Source organism: Physcomitrium patens, chromosome 7 (genome assembly GCF_059467195.1).
Source record: "Physcomitrium patens ecotype Gransden chromosome 7, ASM5946719v1, whole genome shotgun sequence".
NCBI classification, from domain to species: domain Eukaryota; kingdom Viridiplantae; phylum Streptophyta; class Bryopsida; order Funariales; family Funariaceae; genus Physcomitrium; species Physcomitrium patens.
Genome location: NC_143416.1, coordinates 16,725,539 through 16,743,524, shown reverse-complemented (window position 1 = coordinate 16,743,524; position 17,986 = coordinate 16,725,539). Strand labels below are relative to the sequence as shown.

At 39.9% G+C, this 17,986-nt stretch overlaps 2 protein-coding genes across 3 annotated transcripts; both read left to right on the top strand.

The window, feature by feature from the left end:
- Positions 1-398: 398 nt before the first annotated feature.
- LOC149988591 (uncharacterized) lies at positions 399-1,095 on the top strand. 2 transcript variants are annotated; one of them, XR_016504288.1, is made up of 2 exons: positions 399-518; positions 709-845. XR_016504288.1 is itself a non-coding variant. In XM_090252185.1 (2 exons), exons 1-2 carry the CDS (start codon positions 508-510, stop codon positions 1,093-1,095), a joined length of 345 nt encoding a protein of 114 aa, XP_090108311.1. In that variant the 5' UTR covers positions 413-507. The 2 variants fall into 2 exon arrangements, 1 of the variants encoding a protein (XP_090108311.1); XM_090252185.1 differs by having other exon boundaries at positions 413-518; positions 762-1,095.
- On the top strand, positions 902-11,129 carry LOC112284881 (protein unc-13 homolog). Its single transcript, XM_024525220.3, has 26 exons — positions 902-1,219; positions 1,637-1,812; positions 2,041-2,105; positions 2,346-2,628; positions 3,164-3,230; positions 3,466-3,619; positions 3,781-3,948; positions 4,176-4,286; positions 4,525-4,734; positions 4,963-5,064; positions 5,244-5,474; positions 5,740-5,820; positions 6,054-6,146; positions 6,385-6,570; positions 6,674-6,832; positions 6,986-7,078; positions 7,211-7,282; positions 7,857-7,974; positions 8,399-8,580; positions 8,889-8,991; positions 9,394-9,528; positions 9,721-9,827; positions 9,987-10,064; positions 10,239-10,334; positions 10,458-10,553; positions 10,670-11,129. Exons 1-26 carry the CDS (start codon positions 1,212-1,214, stop codon positions 10,853-10,855), a joined length of 3,360 nt encoding a protein of 1,119 aa, XP_024380988.1. The 5' UTR covers positions 902-1,211; the 3' UTR covers positions 10,856-11,129.
- Positions 11,130-17,986: the final 6,857 nt, after the last annotated feature.

The following is a 17,986-nucleotide window of genomic DNA, read 5'->3' as shown; positions in this document are numbered from 1 at the left end:
CTGAAATCTCAAAAAAAAGGTTGAAATAAATGTATTATTCAAGTGTCATTGAATTTTGATTAGTAAGTATTAATGTTGGAGTGGTGGAGTTAAGCACTTGAAGAAAAGTGGATTTTACAGGATAATTAAGCAATGAATTAACAAATAAGAAACATAGACAGCTTTTTGTGCAAGCCAACTTTATTTTTTCATTATCATTTTTCATGAAAATATTTTTACAGCAAAAAAAATTAAATTGAAAGTACAACCACTATTCTGATCACGAACGGCACAAGTTTCCACAATATTGTATAAAAACAAACGTTCTGCTTAAGAACTTATTATATATTTATTATTTCTTTGGTGTTGGTGGAGAATTGTAGCCTAGAAGTAGCACTGCTGAACAATACCAAGTTGAAGGAGAGACGCGCATACATACCTTCAACCTCACGAAAGCAGAAAGCTCCGACTTCCTCGTTTTCCCAGGCGTTTTGATCAGTAGCGAGAGTTACACCAAAGCCACAACTCATGGCAGTGAGGTGCGCCTAGAACCGCAACACACGGTGGAATGAATGAAGCCCTTTCGGCTCCATGATAGTATCTTGAGAAGGCCGTGTCCGTGCGGGAGGTTGCAAGTTATTTATTTATTTATTTAGTTTTGCTTTTTTGATGTCTCGTAGGCTGCGAGAGAGTCAGGATCGCTCTAATCGCTCATCTATTGTTTTTTAGACGGTTTAGGAAAGAAGTTCTCACATGCAATCGGACTCGGTGGGCCAAGGAAGGAATGGCAGGCACACGGGGACCCCCTTCTCAATGACCGAAATCATTCATTCGATCCACTTCCACGGCAACGAAGCTGCCGAGATCGTGGATGAAACGCTGGAGCCTGCTGCTTCTGCTTTCAACCCTCTTTCCGACTCTCTGAAGTTGTTCGAATTGTTCCTGTGTTTGGTTCGAGACATATTTTTTTGTTGTTGCGCCATTCGGAAACCCTTGATCGCTGCATTGCACTGTTGCTCTTATTCGGGAATACCTCGAAGCCTTGTACATCTGCGCTTACTTCCTGGTCGTGCTGCTCTGTCCCGCCTCGGAAGTGGTGGATTGAGCAGGTTTTGAGGCTTGAATACCAAGGCGCGGTCTTCTTCTTCTGTTCAGGAACAATATGTGGAAGTGAACTGTACCGATTGTACGCTTTTTGATGTTTCTGAAGAGAACAGTCGTAGCTGAGCATCATGGATGGGTGCGTGTATTCGTACTTCTCTCCCTTCCTACTCTGTTTTTATTTAGCAGCAATGGTCAGCATTGGGAAAGACATTTCTCTTGTAGTTGAGTGATGATCTTGTGGCGGCAATGTGTGATGTTTAGTGGATAAGTTATCCTTGAGAGAAGCCAAGTTTAGGGAGTGAAATATCGAAATGAGAGCAGAGATAGGAGTACTCCAGCATCTTTGGCATTACGGTCGTTGTCAGCATAGTCTGGTTGAAACATACCGTAGTTCTTGTTTAGATGTGCTCTCTGCCCTTACAGCAACCAATTCCTAAGCACGGTCGCTGCCTCTTCAACTCCTTTTAAGATTCTCTTACCAGAGAGGCGGGTCAGCATGATTAGAACACCCACATCTTCTTCCCTCGGTCTAACTAATACGTTTTCATTTCAGGAGTTCGGACTTGGAATTATTACAGCGTTATCGTCGAGACCGACGGGAACTTCTCAACTTCCTCCTGTCTGCAAGTGTGATCAAGAAAGTTATTATGCCCCCCGGAGCTGTCTCATACGATGATATTGATCTAGATCAAATAAGCGTGGACTATATTCTTGAATGTGCTCGCAAAAGTACGCAGTCTCTTACATTTTTCTGGACAGCATCTGAACGGAACAAATACCATTGAAACAGCAAAGCTTTCGCGATTGGATTTCTAATCTGTAATCTTTTGTTTTGGTTACTTCGATGATTCGCGCTGGTTAATTCTCTGTCGGTGTGAAGGAATTTTCTAGTTCTCTTAAAATGCATTGTCTATGGTTTATTTCTATTTGAATTCGTGAAGCACGTTGTACTTGTAGATTTTGCATTGGACCTTTCTGAAGCGATCAAACGGTATCATGATGACCTCAGTTTGCCACCCTCGGTTAGTTCAGTTCTTTCTCTCTTTGAGTCTTAAGCTAAGGTGCACCGTGCGCCTAACTTATGAGGGCCTTGTTACCATTGAAGACTGTACGTGGACCGAAATTTAAAGTTGCAATTGTCTTAGACTTACCATCGTCTTCTTACTTAGGTCGATCGGATTCTATTTTTGCTGCCAAATATCCATATATTTGCCTTGGCAAGAGCGCTTGCAAATTCTGATAATTGTCTAATGGATTTGCAGTCAGGAACTAAATTGGGAGAGGTTTACTATCTGGTCACGAATCCTGACCTATCTGGTCCTTCCCCGACACGACCACCCCCTGGCAAGGGTTCTGTAGGAACTACAACACCTCTTGCTCTTACGTATAAGTCGAGCTTCTCTCTGCAATCCACACCGTCAAGACGTTTGGATGGTTATGACGACATTGATGAATTCGAGGACGATGACGAACTTCCTCAAAAATCGAATCGAGCACTGAATGACATCAGTGACTTTGTGTTAGATTTGCCACCTTTTGCAACAGGTAACTTAGCACACATAAGCTGCTGCTTCCCGCTTATGACTCAAAAACCTACATGCATATGCACAGCGCGAGATAAATACATTCGATGTGTACATCTAAATCGAATGATCTGTCTCTCAATAATATTCGATCTAGATTTATATTGTAAGAGTTTAATGTGCTGAATGCAGTCAAATGAGAATATTGGTTAGGAGATAAATAATGAAATGGTGGATGCTTGAGAGTCGGTTTCGCAATTTCACACATATGAACCGCAGAGTTTGGTTGATTTTCTGTTGTTTGAGAGTCCGTCTTCGCATGTTCAGGTGCGTGCTTCTAACGAGATGAATGCAGTTTATTTAGTATTATTGTGCAACACCGAAGCCATCCAGTTCACAGTTTATTTGCGTGGTGTTATTTGGATTATACTAACCACTTGGTAAGGCGGATTCTTCGTTTAAGTAGCTGGTGGTGCCTATTCTTGCAGCATGGGTCGGCCAATTATGCTCTATCTGCTATGATCTTGTTAAAATTAAATTACATGTTGTGAATGCAGGGCTATCGGATGACGATCTGAGAGAAACGGCCTATGAAGTCTTGCTAGTGTCCGTTGGTGCTGCAGGGTAACTGCATGTTTCATCTTCTTATATATACACTTCAGTTTTACAAACTTTGACACATTGTAATCCATACGTAGTCATTGGTGTTCCTTTTTACGATAAACGAAGGCATATTTGATGCTAGGTTGCAGGTTTCTGCTTTGTTTCGACTTTTTTGTGTTACTTTCTTTTCATATGATGAGGAGGTCGAGAAAGCCCCTCTTCCTAAAATTTTTGAAATCGCCCACTCATTCTGCAGAGGTCTCATATCTCCGGCTAAGGAAAAAAAGGAGGAGAAGAAGTCAAAACTAGTGAGGAAATTCACAAGAAACAAGGCAGACAAGTATGTACCAGCTCCTACACGAGCACCGGGTCTTGCTGGGCTTATGGAAACCATGCGCACACAAATGGAGGTTGATAATGACATCCTATTTCTTAGCAACGGATACATTCTTCTTCTCTTCAACAGCTGTTTCATGCTTCCAATGCTGGCTTTTATCTGTGTGCCCTTCAAGGTATCATTGTATATCTGGTGTTTGTTTTTACAAACTTAACCACTGTCCTGTGATTCCAGATTTCAGGAGTTTCTGATCGACGCACAAGGGAGGCGATTCTGCACGCATCTGCAGGAAGGGTTGGGAAAAGAATGGACACGTTGCTTGTTCCGCTGGAGCTCCTTAGTGCTGTACCTAATTCTGCTTTCACTGACAAAATTCAATATATTCGCTGGTCAAAACGACAGGTTGGTATATCCCATTTTTTTGTTGGAGAGTAGGTCCATCTGAGAATTGAATTGAATTTAATTGCGTTTACATTTGGCCTTCAATCTGAAAGTTCCACATGCCAATGAAGAGCATGCGTATCCTGCTAGCTGTGCTATCTGCATGAAGACATTGACAAATCTGATCTATGCTAGCGTCTCACAACTTATTCTTATTAAAATTTTTAAAGCACCATTATCGTGTGCAGATGAATCTGTTATTGGAAGGCTTAATAAATCACCCTTACGTCGGGATTGATCCATCTGATCGCTCAGTATTAGAATTGAGAGCTTTGATTGCTAAACTGGAAGAAGCAGAGGTAAAGGCATATGACTTTGTTTCATCGTTCTACAATGTGTGCTTGCATGTAGTAAGCATCCTCGGTTTGTTTTACATACCTTGTTCCCCATTCTTCTGTAGCAGGTCGTGATGATTTTTGCTGCATCTCTGCAGCTTTCCGATGGACCTAGGGTTTTATATACATTGAAATTCAGCAAATAGGAATAGTATTTGTGTTACCATACGTTCGTAGTAGATTGACGAGTTGGCTTGTACAGAGTCTGCCGTCACCTGCTGGACCTGCTCAACACACCGAGAGCTTGAGAGGCATTAGAGCTTTGGCTATCTCACTAGCAGAAAGAGCTGGTAGAGGGGACCATACAGGAGAAGTGTGCCATTGGGCAGATGGTTATCATTTGAACGTTCGCATCTATGAGAAGCTCTTGATGAGTGTATTTGATATTCTGGATGAAGGGCAACTAGTTGAGGTACGTCATTACACTCAGTTACTTTCTGATGGGTGGTGTCTTCTAAGCAGTTTCACTGAGGCTGCTATGATGCAATCAATTTCCTTTCAAAGGTTATGATATTTTGAAAATTCTCAATTCTGGATTTACGATCACATTGTACATTGTAAATTGATCCTGAATTTGTAACTTTGTATTTGCCACTGAGCATTGTTCTGTTTTGTGGTTAACTGGACGTATCCATGACAGGAGGTGGAAGAGATTTTGGAGATGCTAAAGTCTACATGGCGGGTCTTGGGAATTTCTCAGACTATTCATGATACTTGTTATACATGGGTTCTTTTCCGTCAGGTAAAATATCTGACTGATGTGTATTCGTTAGCTATCATGGTAATAAATGATTTTCTTTTTAGAGTGACAGTTTTTGTTCAAATTGCTTTTAGCAGAGAAGACAGGGACTATTTTTGCACTTCTATCACTCCTCTTCTGTCCTTCATTTGGTGAATTGTTGCTGATTCTCTTGGTTACAGCATGTCTTGACAGGTGAGCCAGCGTTGCTGCAACACGCAGCACAACAAATGAAGAGAATTGCATCTGATTCGCAGCGAAATACTCAAGAGAGGTTTCATGTTAAGGGTGTAAGAGCCTCAATGGATGGTTTTGATGGACCTCCGGAACTTTCGTACGTGAAGTCGGTGCTTGTACCCATCAAGCAATGGGCTGACAAACAGCTTCGAGATTACCATCTACAATTTGCAGATGTATGAATACTACCGAATACACTTAAATCACCTAAACTGCTTGAGTTAAATATTCAAATGAGGCCTGTTGTGTGCTGGTCAAGCTACTCAACTAGAGTCAATACTTGACTTCTGTAATTGTTTGGGCTTTTGTAACATTCCTTGAAGTATGTGGAAATGCTTGTTTACAACTTCAATTTCGTATCTTTAATGAGCTGAGAATCTTGAAATCAATCACAAGTTTTTGTTTTAAGTCTTCTCATGTGGTCCTCTTTCTTTTGTGCAGACTCCTAGCAAAATGGAGGTTCTCGTGACGGTGGCAATGATTGCTGGTCGGCTGATTTCAGATGATAAAGACCAATCCAGCGTATGTGAATTATGGACAGGCACATTGATATATTTGGTTCTCTTATAATTCTTTCGCATTCTCTTCTTACAATCCATCAGATGGTTTCAGTATGACCACATATTGATTCATCTGGATGGATGGAAGTTCTAGGACTGCTTGCCTCTTCAATCGTATTTTTCGTTCTTGAATTTAAATATCGATGACAACTGTGATGAATATGGATACACCTAATGGAACGAGGCTGCGTGCAGGTAGCAAGAATGACATCTGCTGCAGAGATGGCAGCTGTCGCCAAGCAGGCCGAAGATTACATCTGTTCATCCGTGAAGTCTGCTTACGACATGGTATACTTTTGTGTCGCTTGAAAGATTAGAAGCTGTCAGGATGAAAAATTGAGAGATTAAAATACAATAGCAGAAGCCAACCTGTCTAATCATGTAGTATCGCGTACAAGCATCACTTCTCTTTTTCTTTTCTTTTTTTCACTTTTGAGACCCCCTCGCACAGTAATTTATTTTCTTTACTTCTTGTCCCTAGAACTACCTTGTTCAATTGATTCAAGCTACAACGGTGTTTTGACAGATTGTTGAGAAACTGGAGTCAAATCAAGAGCACCTTGATTCACATCCACTAGCCGAGCTTGCTGCGCAAGTGCAAAAGCTGGCTAAGAAGGATGCCGATGTGTTCTCACCTATACTTTCTAAGTGGCACCCTCAGGCCATCGCTATTAGTGCATGCCTGTTGCATACACTTTACCTAAAAGAACTGGTATGTTTTATTAGCATCTATGTGTATGAGTTTAGAGGATTTAGTGATCACCTTGTGTGCATTCAGCTATACTTCGCAACTTATACTGCTGATTGTGTTGCAGAAACCATTTCTGGACGAGGTGTCACAACTCACAGACGATGTTTCGTCCGTTCTGCCGGCAGCAGATAGCCTTGAACAGTTTTTGATGGAGCTCATCAAATCAGTCACTGACGATGATGATGCCAGGCGTGATTTTGAGCAGCAACTGACACCATATCAAGTAAGCACATGTTGGAAGCTTTGTTCCTAGTGAAGAATTAGCGTATGCACATGAATCTCCGGTATTGCTAGGTAATTACATGGTTCTTGCCCATCATTACTCTGAAAACTTTCTAGTTCATTAATGTTTGTTATTGATTCACTGCTTCCGCAGGTGGAAGTTGTTTCAGGAACAATAGTAATGAGATGGGTTAACACCCAACTTTCGCAGTTGACGGAGTGGGTTGATCGAGCAGTACAGCAAGAAGTTTGTCACTCACTTTTTTACGAAAACCTTCGTGAAGTTGGAATGTGAACCATCTTTGAGCATAATTTGGGTTGAATCGTTTTCGGATGTGCATTAGTTAATTATGGACTCCCTTATATTGTTGGAGCGCAGAAATGGCAAGCTCTGTCCCCTCAGCAACGGCATGGAGGGTCAATCGTGGAGGTCTTCAGGATTATCGAGGAGGTGTGGATTCTTCTTACTTGATGTTCTGTAACTACTAATGAAAATAAACTTTCGTTTTCACACCTGACTATGGCATGTCTTGTCTGGACTCTCCCCACGATCTTTCCTAAACCTGTAAATGGTATGAGCAGTAGGTGGTTTTTGTTGGAAAAACTACATTTTCTTTGGTTAACCCGTCTTTTGTTACCTAGTGTGGACTGATGTACTTCACATAACTCACGTAGCGTTCCAATTTTTCATGAACGAGGCGAGTGATGTTGGCCACCTTCTAAATTTAGTCCTCCAAATGCTACCCAGATGGCCGTTATGACTCCATCCACTTTGTTACTCGAAGTACAGTTTAGCATAAACGTCAAGTCACATGAAGTTTGAGTCAAAGTTCACATAAACCAAATGAACTCCAAATTATGCGAAGTTGTGAGACGTACTGTACAACCACATTGTTAGACCAAATCTATATGGCTTTTGAGTGATTCGCAGTGAGCATCCCCGTAATCCAGCTTCTTTTTGTATCTCAACACACGAATTCGGGTTGACTATTCTAACAGTTGAATGCTCTTGTGGGCTTGAGCAGACGATGGACCAGTTTTTCAAGCTGAATCTTCCAATGAGACTACCTCAATTGAAGGGCCTCACGAATGGGTTCGATAATGCCCTGCAGCAGTACACCAGTAAAGTAGTTGCTCAACTGGGTAACATTTCTTTCCCTCCCTTAGTCCACTTGTACATGATGTGGGGCCCTGAAGTCGCGTGATGAGACCACACTGCAATGCCACATGGAAGTTTGGGATGTGGAAACGTGCTTCAACGTCGCAACCCTGAGGACGTTCTTGATACCCTTGTCACGGCCATGTGGATGCCGCAAAATAAAGTCAGCAGGGACATCTAATTCCCAGCCCTGGCATGGAAGTTGAATCCATGGCTTCGTCATCAGAGCTTTGTGGTCAGTCCAATCGTAGGAACATGTGTATCCAAGGAGTCATACATGTGAGATGCCATGGAGGTTCACATTTATTAGGGCTGGTGATGAGTTTCCAGATTTGTATGTTTGGTCCTATTCGACAATGAGCAATTATAGTATCATCACATTCGTGTCGTATGTACGCGTTTGCTCAGGTGATACGAGGGATCTAGTTCCACCAGCTCCAAGCTTGACTCGCTACAAGAAGGAGGTTGCTATGAAGTCGGTGAGCAACAAGAAAAAAACTGCAGATCCGCGCCTACCGGATGAGAGACGGTCTAGCGAGATCAATCTGCTGTCTACCACGTCTCTTTGCGTTCGTCTCAACACACTTCACGTAAGTTGTTTCGTTTTGGTCTTGGTTGATGATTTCAGCAAGAGTGGAAGTCACGGAGATATGAATACGCGTTACTACCTGTCGTAACTGTCGAAGGCGCTATTATATTGAACTCACTAGATGTGTAGGGTGCTAAATTTTCCAAAATCTCGAAGATTTCACCTGGGTGTATTACTCTTATGTAGCCATCATCTGCACAGGATGGTTGGATATCAGGATTGTAGTCGTCATGAGTATGTAATGCAATACGTTGTATAAGTCGACTCCCGGAAGGTAATTGTGTTTATGTGATGACTTTGATGGTGCAGTATATCTTGGGTCATGCCGACTTGCTCGAAGACAACATAAGGGATCATTGGGCTGCGAAAAGACCACAAGACGGCTTCTCTCGTGTGAATGGCACACCTTCAAGTACATCCTTAGAATCTCATGCTTTTGTTATGTTTTGGATCTCTCAAGTTTGACAGACAGTTCAAATGCCACTGGCATGACCAAAAAGTTGGTAGAAGTTGTTAGCAGCATATTTGAACTGGTCTTTATGGTGGCGAGTTAGGAGTGCCGAAGTTAATCTCTGCCGATATTTTGCCTGCATCATGGTTATAGGTTATGTTATAGTATTTCAAAGTGGTGGGATTCAAGATTGCTTGGAGTCGTTTGATAGAGAACAAACCGGCTGTTTTGTTTGGCCGATATCGAATAGGTGGAGTTTTGTTTATCACGTCATTCTTAGTGACAACTTTTGAGAAGAATGATTGTGAATGCATTTTCCATGTTCGTCTTCTGGTAGTGACGATGAACAAGTCTCGTGTGCAGAGCGTGGAACAGGAGATCTGGACATGACTAGAATGCGAGAATCTGGGAACAGACAAATGGATTACCTTTCCACGGCGTTTGAGGGGTCTAGAAAAGCAGTGAATGCTGCAATCGATAAGATCTGTGAATTTACAGGTGAGAATTACAGATCGTTAAGTGCGTTTTGGAAAGACAGTTCCATAAGCGACAACAACGGGGAGAATGGGATAGTATGATGGCTGGTGTGCCTAGTTGGGTGGTGGTTAGTATTTGCTTATTAAGATGGATACATTCACGTACTCATCTTTTTATCTCTGTCAACGTTCATTTTCTTGTTGTGACTTGCAGGGACCAAATTGATATTTTGGGACATGAGGGAGATCTTTATTGATGGTTTGTACAAAGTCACTGTTTCACAAGCACGCATGCAAAATGTGGTAGCTGGTCTTGACCCTGTAAGTATACATACCTCTAAAGCATTCAGATTGACTTCAGGTTTCAGGATATGAGTGATGATGTCTAGGGTGTTCAAGGTAGAGAAACCAATACTAGGATGGTTTTGCGCTTGCTTGATATATGTTATACTCGTATACTAACAGACGCATAAACTACAGGTGCTAGGCGAACTTTGTGATGTAATTGTGGAGCCTCTTCGAGATCGTGTCGTGCTTGGTCTCTTGCAAGCCGCTTTGGTACGAGATTTTCCAGTTTGTTGCGGTCACTTGTGTTCATTTAGGGCTTTGTTGCTTAGACAACAGTACGTTTTTATTGTAATTTTTTACAAATAAGTTATATCTTCATGAAGGTCTGTTGAATGCATTTTTAGAAGGTGGTTAACGTGAGTGGCTTTTCTATGATTATGTCAGGATGGTTTGCTTCGTGTGCTACTTGATGGAGGACCAACCAGAGGCTTTTCTGCCAGCGACTCGACAATGTTGGAAGAGGACGTGAATGTGCTTAAAGTATGTGCTGTTCTTCGTTTCACTGGGTGATAGATGTTCTTCTGCTATTGCGTGGTGGATGTAGTGCATGTTCTTCCTGGTCATATCCTGACAGTGTCTTCCAATATGTTTTGGTCTTGGCAGGATTTCTTTATCGCTGAAGGAGATGGGCTTCCGAAGGGGGTGGTAGAGAACGCAGCATCTTCGGTTCAGCAAATACTGAATTTGTACAGTCTTGATGTGAGTTTCTGAACCATTTGTTATGGAGCGTGTGGTTGTCGTGTAGTGATTATTTTTTTGTTTTGTTCTTGGTCAAGGAAGTTCCTGAGCAGAAATTACGATTGTTTTTTTCACAGACCAATCAGATCATCGAATCCTTCAAGCGATCAGGTGAGCAAATGGCAGCAGGAGCAAACCCAACAAGAACAGGATCAACACGATATGCATCGGATGCAGATACTCTTCTGCGCGTTTTGTGTCATAGAATCGATCCAGTTGCTTCAAAATTTCTGAAGACAAAATTGAAGTTATCCTCCACTTGATAACTGATACGGGGTTGTAGAGCAGTTTGGTAGATGGTGAAATACCTGTCTCTTTGGATGAGGATTGTTGTGGGAATGTACGTTGATTCATAAGGAATTGGAGCTTTTGATGGCATCCAAAATTGCCAGTGTGCTGGTGCTGGACTTAGGTTGCATCAGCGAACGTATAAATATTCATATATCTGTTCGATGTGGGGACAGCAGCAGGTGTGTTTAGCCTTGAACACGATTTTTAGAGCATCGATTTCTGTAATCTCCCTTATGCTCCTATTCACATGTTGGTTCCTGTGCTGCTGTGGTGATTTGAAACTATTGTCAGGGTATCGCAGCTCTTATTGATTAGAGTGCTGGAGTCGTTGTCAGAGGTGATGTAAATAATTTTGTGCTCTGTATATCGTGATCAGTAGGTCTATGCCGCGAAGTAGGTTATTGTTTGTGGATCATGGATGGGAATGGGTGCAGTACTCACACCCACAGGGAGTTATAATCTCTTGAAGGTCACATTCTATTGAAATTCATGTACTTCAAATAATATCAAGCAATTAATTATCTCAATTTATGAAAATGTGATTATAGAAAATTACAACTTTTCAATTGAGGCACATGTGTAGGATTTTCATGTCCAATGCAGATCTGAAATCAGAAACTAAATTCAACAATGCATGTAGGCTTGGTTTTGTAAGTTGTCCCCGTTTCTAGTGTAGAAGTTTTCTCAACTTTGAAGCTGTCAAAAAATAAAATAAAAGTGATTACAATTGCATCTACTGTAATAACAAAAATCATTTTTATGTTATTTAAAAGTCATGGAACGGCATTTGAAATGTGCATTTTCACACAGTTGAAGTTTGATGTTTTTGCAATTTTACCACAGTTGGTGTTTGAATCTATATCTAAATTGAGAACATCTTTAAAAATACAATTAAAATGTGAATTTAGATAATGAAATTAAAAATATTTTTAAAGTGAATTAAAGAAATATATTAAATGTATTATGAATCAAAAAATTAAAATTATTAAAATATATATATGCCACAAGCCATTGCACACAAATCTTTTATTGAAATTTATTTTAAAACGTTTTAGTGTGAGTAAATTTTTTATTGTGTGTATGCATGGATGCATGACACAAGGGCGTCCACATATGTGTGTGTGTGTATATATAACCATATTTCTTATTCTAATGATTTGTTGACTATCACATTCTTAAAATCTACAAACACATAACAAAAAAATTATAACAATTGTGCAGTTCAAGATTAATATGCAGATAATGCAACTTGACTCACATGCAATTTGCTTTACCATCTTCTATTCTTTTTCCAATCCATGTGTGCAACTTTTCACTTGTAAGTTTTCATTCAGGGTCCAACTTTTTTTCTTTTTTACTTTATTGGAAAAGTTAAGAGAATGTGAAAAAAACCATCTGTTAATAGAGAGTACGAGCTCGGGATTTCCAAAACAAAACCATTCAAACAATACACACGAACGACTATCAGAACATTAACGCGATGTCTATCGATGCGCACAAACTATATTTCAAAAAAACATCTGTATTTGTAAACCGAGGATCTGGACAACTAAACAGTGGTTAAATAGCATGGATTAAGAAAGCCTATTCAATTATTTGAGCAGAATAATGCAAAGCCAAGGAAAGATATCCATGTTTATTAGGTCTCAGTTAGTGGGTAAGCGTGAGGGGGGGGGGGGGGGTGAGATGCCTACGTGAGCCTCTTCGTGGTCAGAACAATTCGTGACGAGGAGGGAGATCGAGTGTTTCGTTGTCGATCGGTACTCTCGTTTTGTTCGAGTCACGTGTGGAATAGTGTTTTGTTGTTGTCTAGATCAAGTATCGCCCCCCACTGGAGTTTAGATTCATGAACTGGGTTGGTTGGGTCCGTGCGTTGTAGGATAAGTTCTGGCGTAGTAGGTTGGAGTTGATGCCGTCTGCATCTTGTTGACAAGGTCCTTAGATTACGTGGTTGGGTTTTATTGTAGCTCTTGGGGTTAAACCCAGTCGATTTGTGACTTGCAGTACGCACACTGGATTTGGTCAGAGGGGAGGTAGATGATCGTGGTTTCGATGAAGTTGTAAGTGTGTGTCTGTGTGTGTGCGTTTTTGTGTGTTTGTGGAGGGAATTGTGTTTGCTGTTGGTTGGTGGCGTTTTAAGGTTTTTAGGGGGTTTTAGTGGTACAACGGAATGATGAAGAGGGAGGATGGAAGCCGGTTCAGGACCAATAGCACAGATTCGCTCTTCACGGATCGTAGGGATTATGTGTCTGTGCGAGTGTCTGATTCTGCGCAGGACGCTTCAAGACAGCCTTTTGGTCTGGCAGGATCAGGCGACTCATTCAGCGACGATGAAGACAGCTCTGGGATTTGCTGGTTTCCTCGGCGGCGGTGGAGTGGGGGCCGCAAGGGAGAGTCACTGGGAGTGGAAGGAGCAGCTGGAGCAGGTTTCTCACGGTTTGACGCTAATCAGTCCAAGGGTCGACCTAATTCGATCCGATCGCAATCCGCAGGAGGAAGGGATGTGGCTTGCTGCTGTTGCGGCCCACGATGGGATAGAAAGTATAGGGATTCCTCTAGCGCGAAATGCCATGGAAATGAGAAGCCGGGACTGAAAGAAAGGGCAATGAACTTGTCTTTCTTGCAGAAATTCGCTTCCAACCGTATTTCGCATCAAAGTTTGGACGACCTCCTGAGGAGCCCCGGCTTATCTCCTAAACCAGTAAGAATTCTATCCAAAAACGAGAGAGACAAGGAAAAAGAAGCGTTTGTTCCTATTTGGCAAAGAAGGTCAACTACTCCCATTAAGCTCGATCTTAGGACAGGTCCACAGGATGTGTAAGAAAACCACCGTAGAAACTGCTAACTACCCAAGAAGGTTGTGCTCTCAACGAAGTGTCAGGACCTACTGTGGAGTTTCAAGGAGATTTTTGCCGACACTGTGAACTTCTCGAGCTAAGTCTCATCTCCTCGAACATGCAATTTGAAGGTCTCACGTGGTCTTTAAATCTGAGCTCCGTAGCTCAACGCAGAAGTGATATGGCACTACAGAAGTTCAGCAGCACATCTGTGAAATTTCATCCAGTTCCCAGCGGTTTCATAAACGTCGAGTATATGTGTAAATTTTGTTAAAATGACAGTGTTAAGCACAAGGTTAAATTAGGTGGTAATTATCGATGCGCAAATAAAGGATTTAGAAGTTTTAAACCAGGCATTTGTCTGAACGGTCATTTTTCCCAAGACCCCAAAATTCTCTCGGATATGTTGCGTTTCCTCCCTAAGTGTTAAGCAGGCTAAAAGTGGGGGATTTGCTGTTGGTTAGTCTAATAGTTGCCAATACAATCCAACTTTCATGCTCCTGTGTATTGTATTTGGAACCACGTCGGGATGCGTTCAGTTTATGTTTCAGCATTATTAAATTCATTTAACCCTTCGCCACAGTGTTTTGATGCCAATCACCGTGGAGCTGAAGTGATTCAACAATTCGTGGCTTCTCACAGAAATGCCAAGTGACTATTAGGATGTTTCTCATTTCAAAGTGTGCCACATCATCGAGTTATTTCTCACAACGCAGCTGCCATTTTCCTCACTGGTTACAGGCTCCTGATTTTAGAACTATGATGCGATGGAATGTGCAATGTTCATGTGCTGTGAATGGCGCTCGCGCTGAAAAAAAGCGTCCTTCGGATCCTTGAAATATCTTGAAATTCAACTTGATTTTGTAGAGAGTTTGTGAAACCTTCAGTGATTGAGTTCATGCACAGACTACTGTGTATCGATGTAAGGACTCGGTGGTAACTTCTGCTTGAAAACCACTTGCTTCGAGTTCAGTGGGCAGTGCAGCAGCAGTGAAAAGAATCGGATATCAGGGCAAGACCACACTGATGAGAGGATTGTAATCTGTATAGTTAGCTTGTATTATTTCCGAGGTGTAAATATATCCACTGCGGCTGCAATCAAAAGTAAAACCGTAAATTTAAGTCGGCAGGACTGGAAAGCGTACGCTTGCGCATCCATTATCAACAAATCAGATTTTACATCCTTCACGAGAGGACTATTCGATTCACTGTTCAGATCGCTCTCGTACTTGCACAGGACGATTATGAAGAATCCTCTGCAAAACTACCCACTTCTGCTTCTCCTCGCCCCAGGTCTTGAGTATACTCGATCGCAACGTTCGACTGCAGCAGGAATCTTAGAGCCCAATCCTTCAAGGTATGAACCATATTCACTGTAGCCCAAATAAACTGTAGCCTCTTCCTCACTCTGATCTCCACTGAAAAAAACATGGCGCCTGGCACCAGGAAAGCGAGGCACTGCTCTTTGCTGAATTTCGCGATAATCTTCGAGCCAACCTTGGGTGCATCCAATCTGAGCTTCACCCCAAGCTTCGATGGTTTCGTGAGCTCAAGCACCAAACCATGCTTCTCCGTCGAGGTACTTACATCAAATGCCGAGAGTGTCACGCTGCAGCTTTGTGGCTATTGCAGTTGATCCTCACCTGAGAGATTTTCCTGGTACCGACTCACCTTGATTCCCATCACGACTTCGCAGTCTTCCCATATTTCAATGAAAAGTTCAGCCGCAAGTCGAAGTTGGTGCAGTGTGTGCCGAAGCACCAGTTTGCCGCGCGAGTCGAGGAGAATTCTGGAAGACGTGCAAATTCATTCCTCAGCGGCGATGTGAACTTGAGGGGTGAGGAAATGGGCTCGATCGTCGGGGGCTTGAACACCGATACCGACACCGACTCCTGAATGTGTGGAGTCTGTTGGTAATCATGCGAGGGTTCGATCTCGTCTGTGGGGGTGGCGCCGCTTGCACGACGGCTGACATGGATTTCTGGAACATTCATTTTGGATTTTAACCAGAATAATTTTTCAGTTCAAATACATACACACACACACACACACACACATATATATATATATATATATATATATATTTGAATAATTGTTTCATTTGTTATTAATTAAATAATAACTCCTTAAACCAAATATTCTAGAGAATATGTAACTATTTTCAAAAGAGAAAAACAAGGTTTTTGTTTGTTTTTTATTTTTATATAAAGTTATTGTCTTGTTTGTTTCTCTACAATTTTCTTAACTTTATAATAAAAAATAATGAATGTATAAATTATTGCATGAGCATATTGTAGTCACATTTGATGGAGTTTTTTTTTTTTTTTTTTTTTTAATAATGTGTTTTAATCATTTTCTTAGATTTTTTAAATAGTTAATTTTAACACTTTTTCTGTTTTCTTTTTTCTTTTTTCATCACATGTCATTTTTTTTTGGCATGTTTATAATTTTTCCTTAGAAACTCGAGCTCCAATCTTAAATAATGCAATAATAATTTAAAACTTGGTTAAATTTGTATTAATGGATAAATTGGAATACATATTAAATTTGGCTCTTATTAAGCAGAAAATTTATTACTTGCATAATAAGATTTTATTTTATTTTAATGTAAATGATTTTAATTAAAATAAAATAACTCAACACAAGAAATATATAATTATAATATAAGTGGAGAAAATAATTTTTCAAATTTTGAAATCAGTTTATTTTTTTCTATTTTTTTGGCAACAAAGAATGTTTTGTTACTATGTTGAAAAAGAAAAATATAAAAAATTCAACAAAACAAGTGTATAAATTTTATTAAACATTAATAAAAACGTAAAAGCTTGATAAAATATTAAAAAATATATCTGTAGCTGATTGTGTATTTAAACTTTTCTAGATTTTTCAATCTACAAATAAGACTATATAAATTTTTTATTATTTTAATTCTTAATTTTATTATTTTAAAATTTAAGAAAATTAGTTGGATATTTTACATCAATATGACTAATTTTTAATAAAATAATAATCATATAACTACTTCTTATGCTATTATTATTATCATCATCATCATCATCATTATTATTATTATTATTATATTTTAAAATTTTGTTTGTTTGTTACTTTTATTTATAATTATATGTTAGCTAGATGACAGATCAAATCAAAAATAATAACCATAAAAAAACTCAAAAGCTATAAATTGTTTGGGGGCACTTTGAAAGTTTAATCAATTTTTAAGAATTTGTTGCACACATTCCTCAACACTTGAAAAAATACATTAATGAGTATAACAACCTATTAATTTATAAAAACTCAATAGAATGCATAACCTGATAACAATGAATGTGTATATTTTTTGTAAGTATGTTTATTTTATAAAGGATTATAATTTGAAATTTCCAAAATTTTGTAAGTACCAGTAGCATTTTAGATTTGTAAGCATGTTGGTTTTATGTACTTATTTTTTATATTAAAATTACAGAATGCAAGTTTGATCCTATCATTTTAAACTTTCATTGTTGCTTTTGTAATTGCAAAAATATATCAACAAAAATATTTTTAGAAATTGGTAATATTTAAAAAAAATTAGAACATTCATTTAAAATAACATACATTGATTGAAAAAAAATCAAGACTTACAAAGCTATAACTAAATAAATAAAAAAAAAAATTGGATGTTCAATCTCAAGTAAACCCAAACATCCACGTAGATATCACCTTTGGAAATTGGCCAATAATTATGTGATAGATAAAAATTAAAGACAATTAGGCAAAAAATGTTGTACATTCCAAGACCAACTATGACCTGATAATTTACCTTCGACCCCATTTTGGCTTCCGTTTAACTTTCTTTCACTATTAGCATACTTCTTAATTTATTTACTTTACCTTGTTTTAATTCACCCCCAATTATAGCTGAAATCCTGTGAAATTCTCAGTTCGTATGGATAACAAGATATCACATAATTATACTCCACTAACTTAAAACCACAGATAACTGCAAAGATACCTCAGTTTATTGATTAGGGCAGGGGAGTGACTATGAGCATAACCTCAATCGTAATTGTCTTAATGACCCTAAACAGATTTAAGAGATCCACTGTCACTGGATTTATCAAGGGCCCAACTGAAATCAGCCCACGAATAGACGAACCCCGACGGAGGAGAAAGGAACTCGTCGGATGCGAAGTTCTCGTCCAGGCGACGTCTCCTCGAACGAAGCTCATCGTTGGACGGAAATTCTCGACGGGGAAGCGCCAAGAGGACGAAAGACTGCGACGG

Bases quoted from the DNA above. Each gene is read 5' to 3' on its own strand.
- LOC112284881 (XM_024525220.3), top strand. The intron at 5,065-5,243 runs GTAAAATATCTG...TCTTGGTTACAG, and splicing joins CATGGGTTCTTTTCCGTCAG to CATGTCTTGACAGGTGAGCC. The intron at 10,065-10,238 runs GTACGAGATTTT...TGATTATGTCAG, and splicing joins GTCTCTTGCAAGCCGCTTTG to GATGGTTTGCTTCGTGTGCT.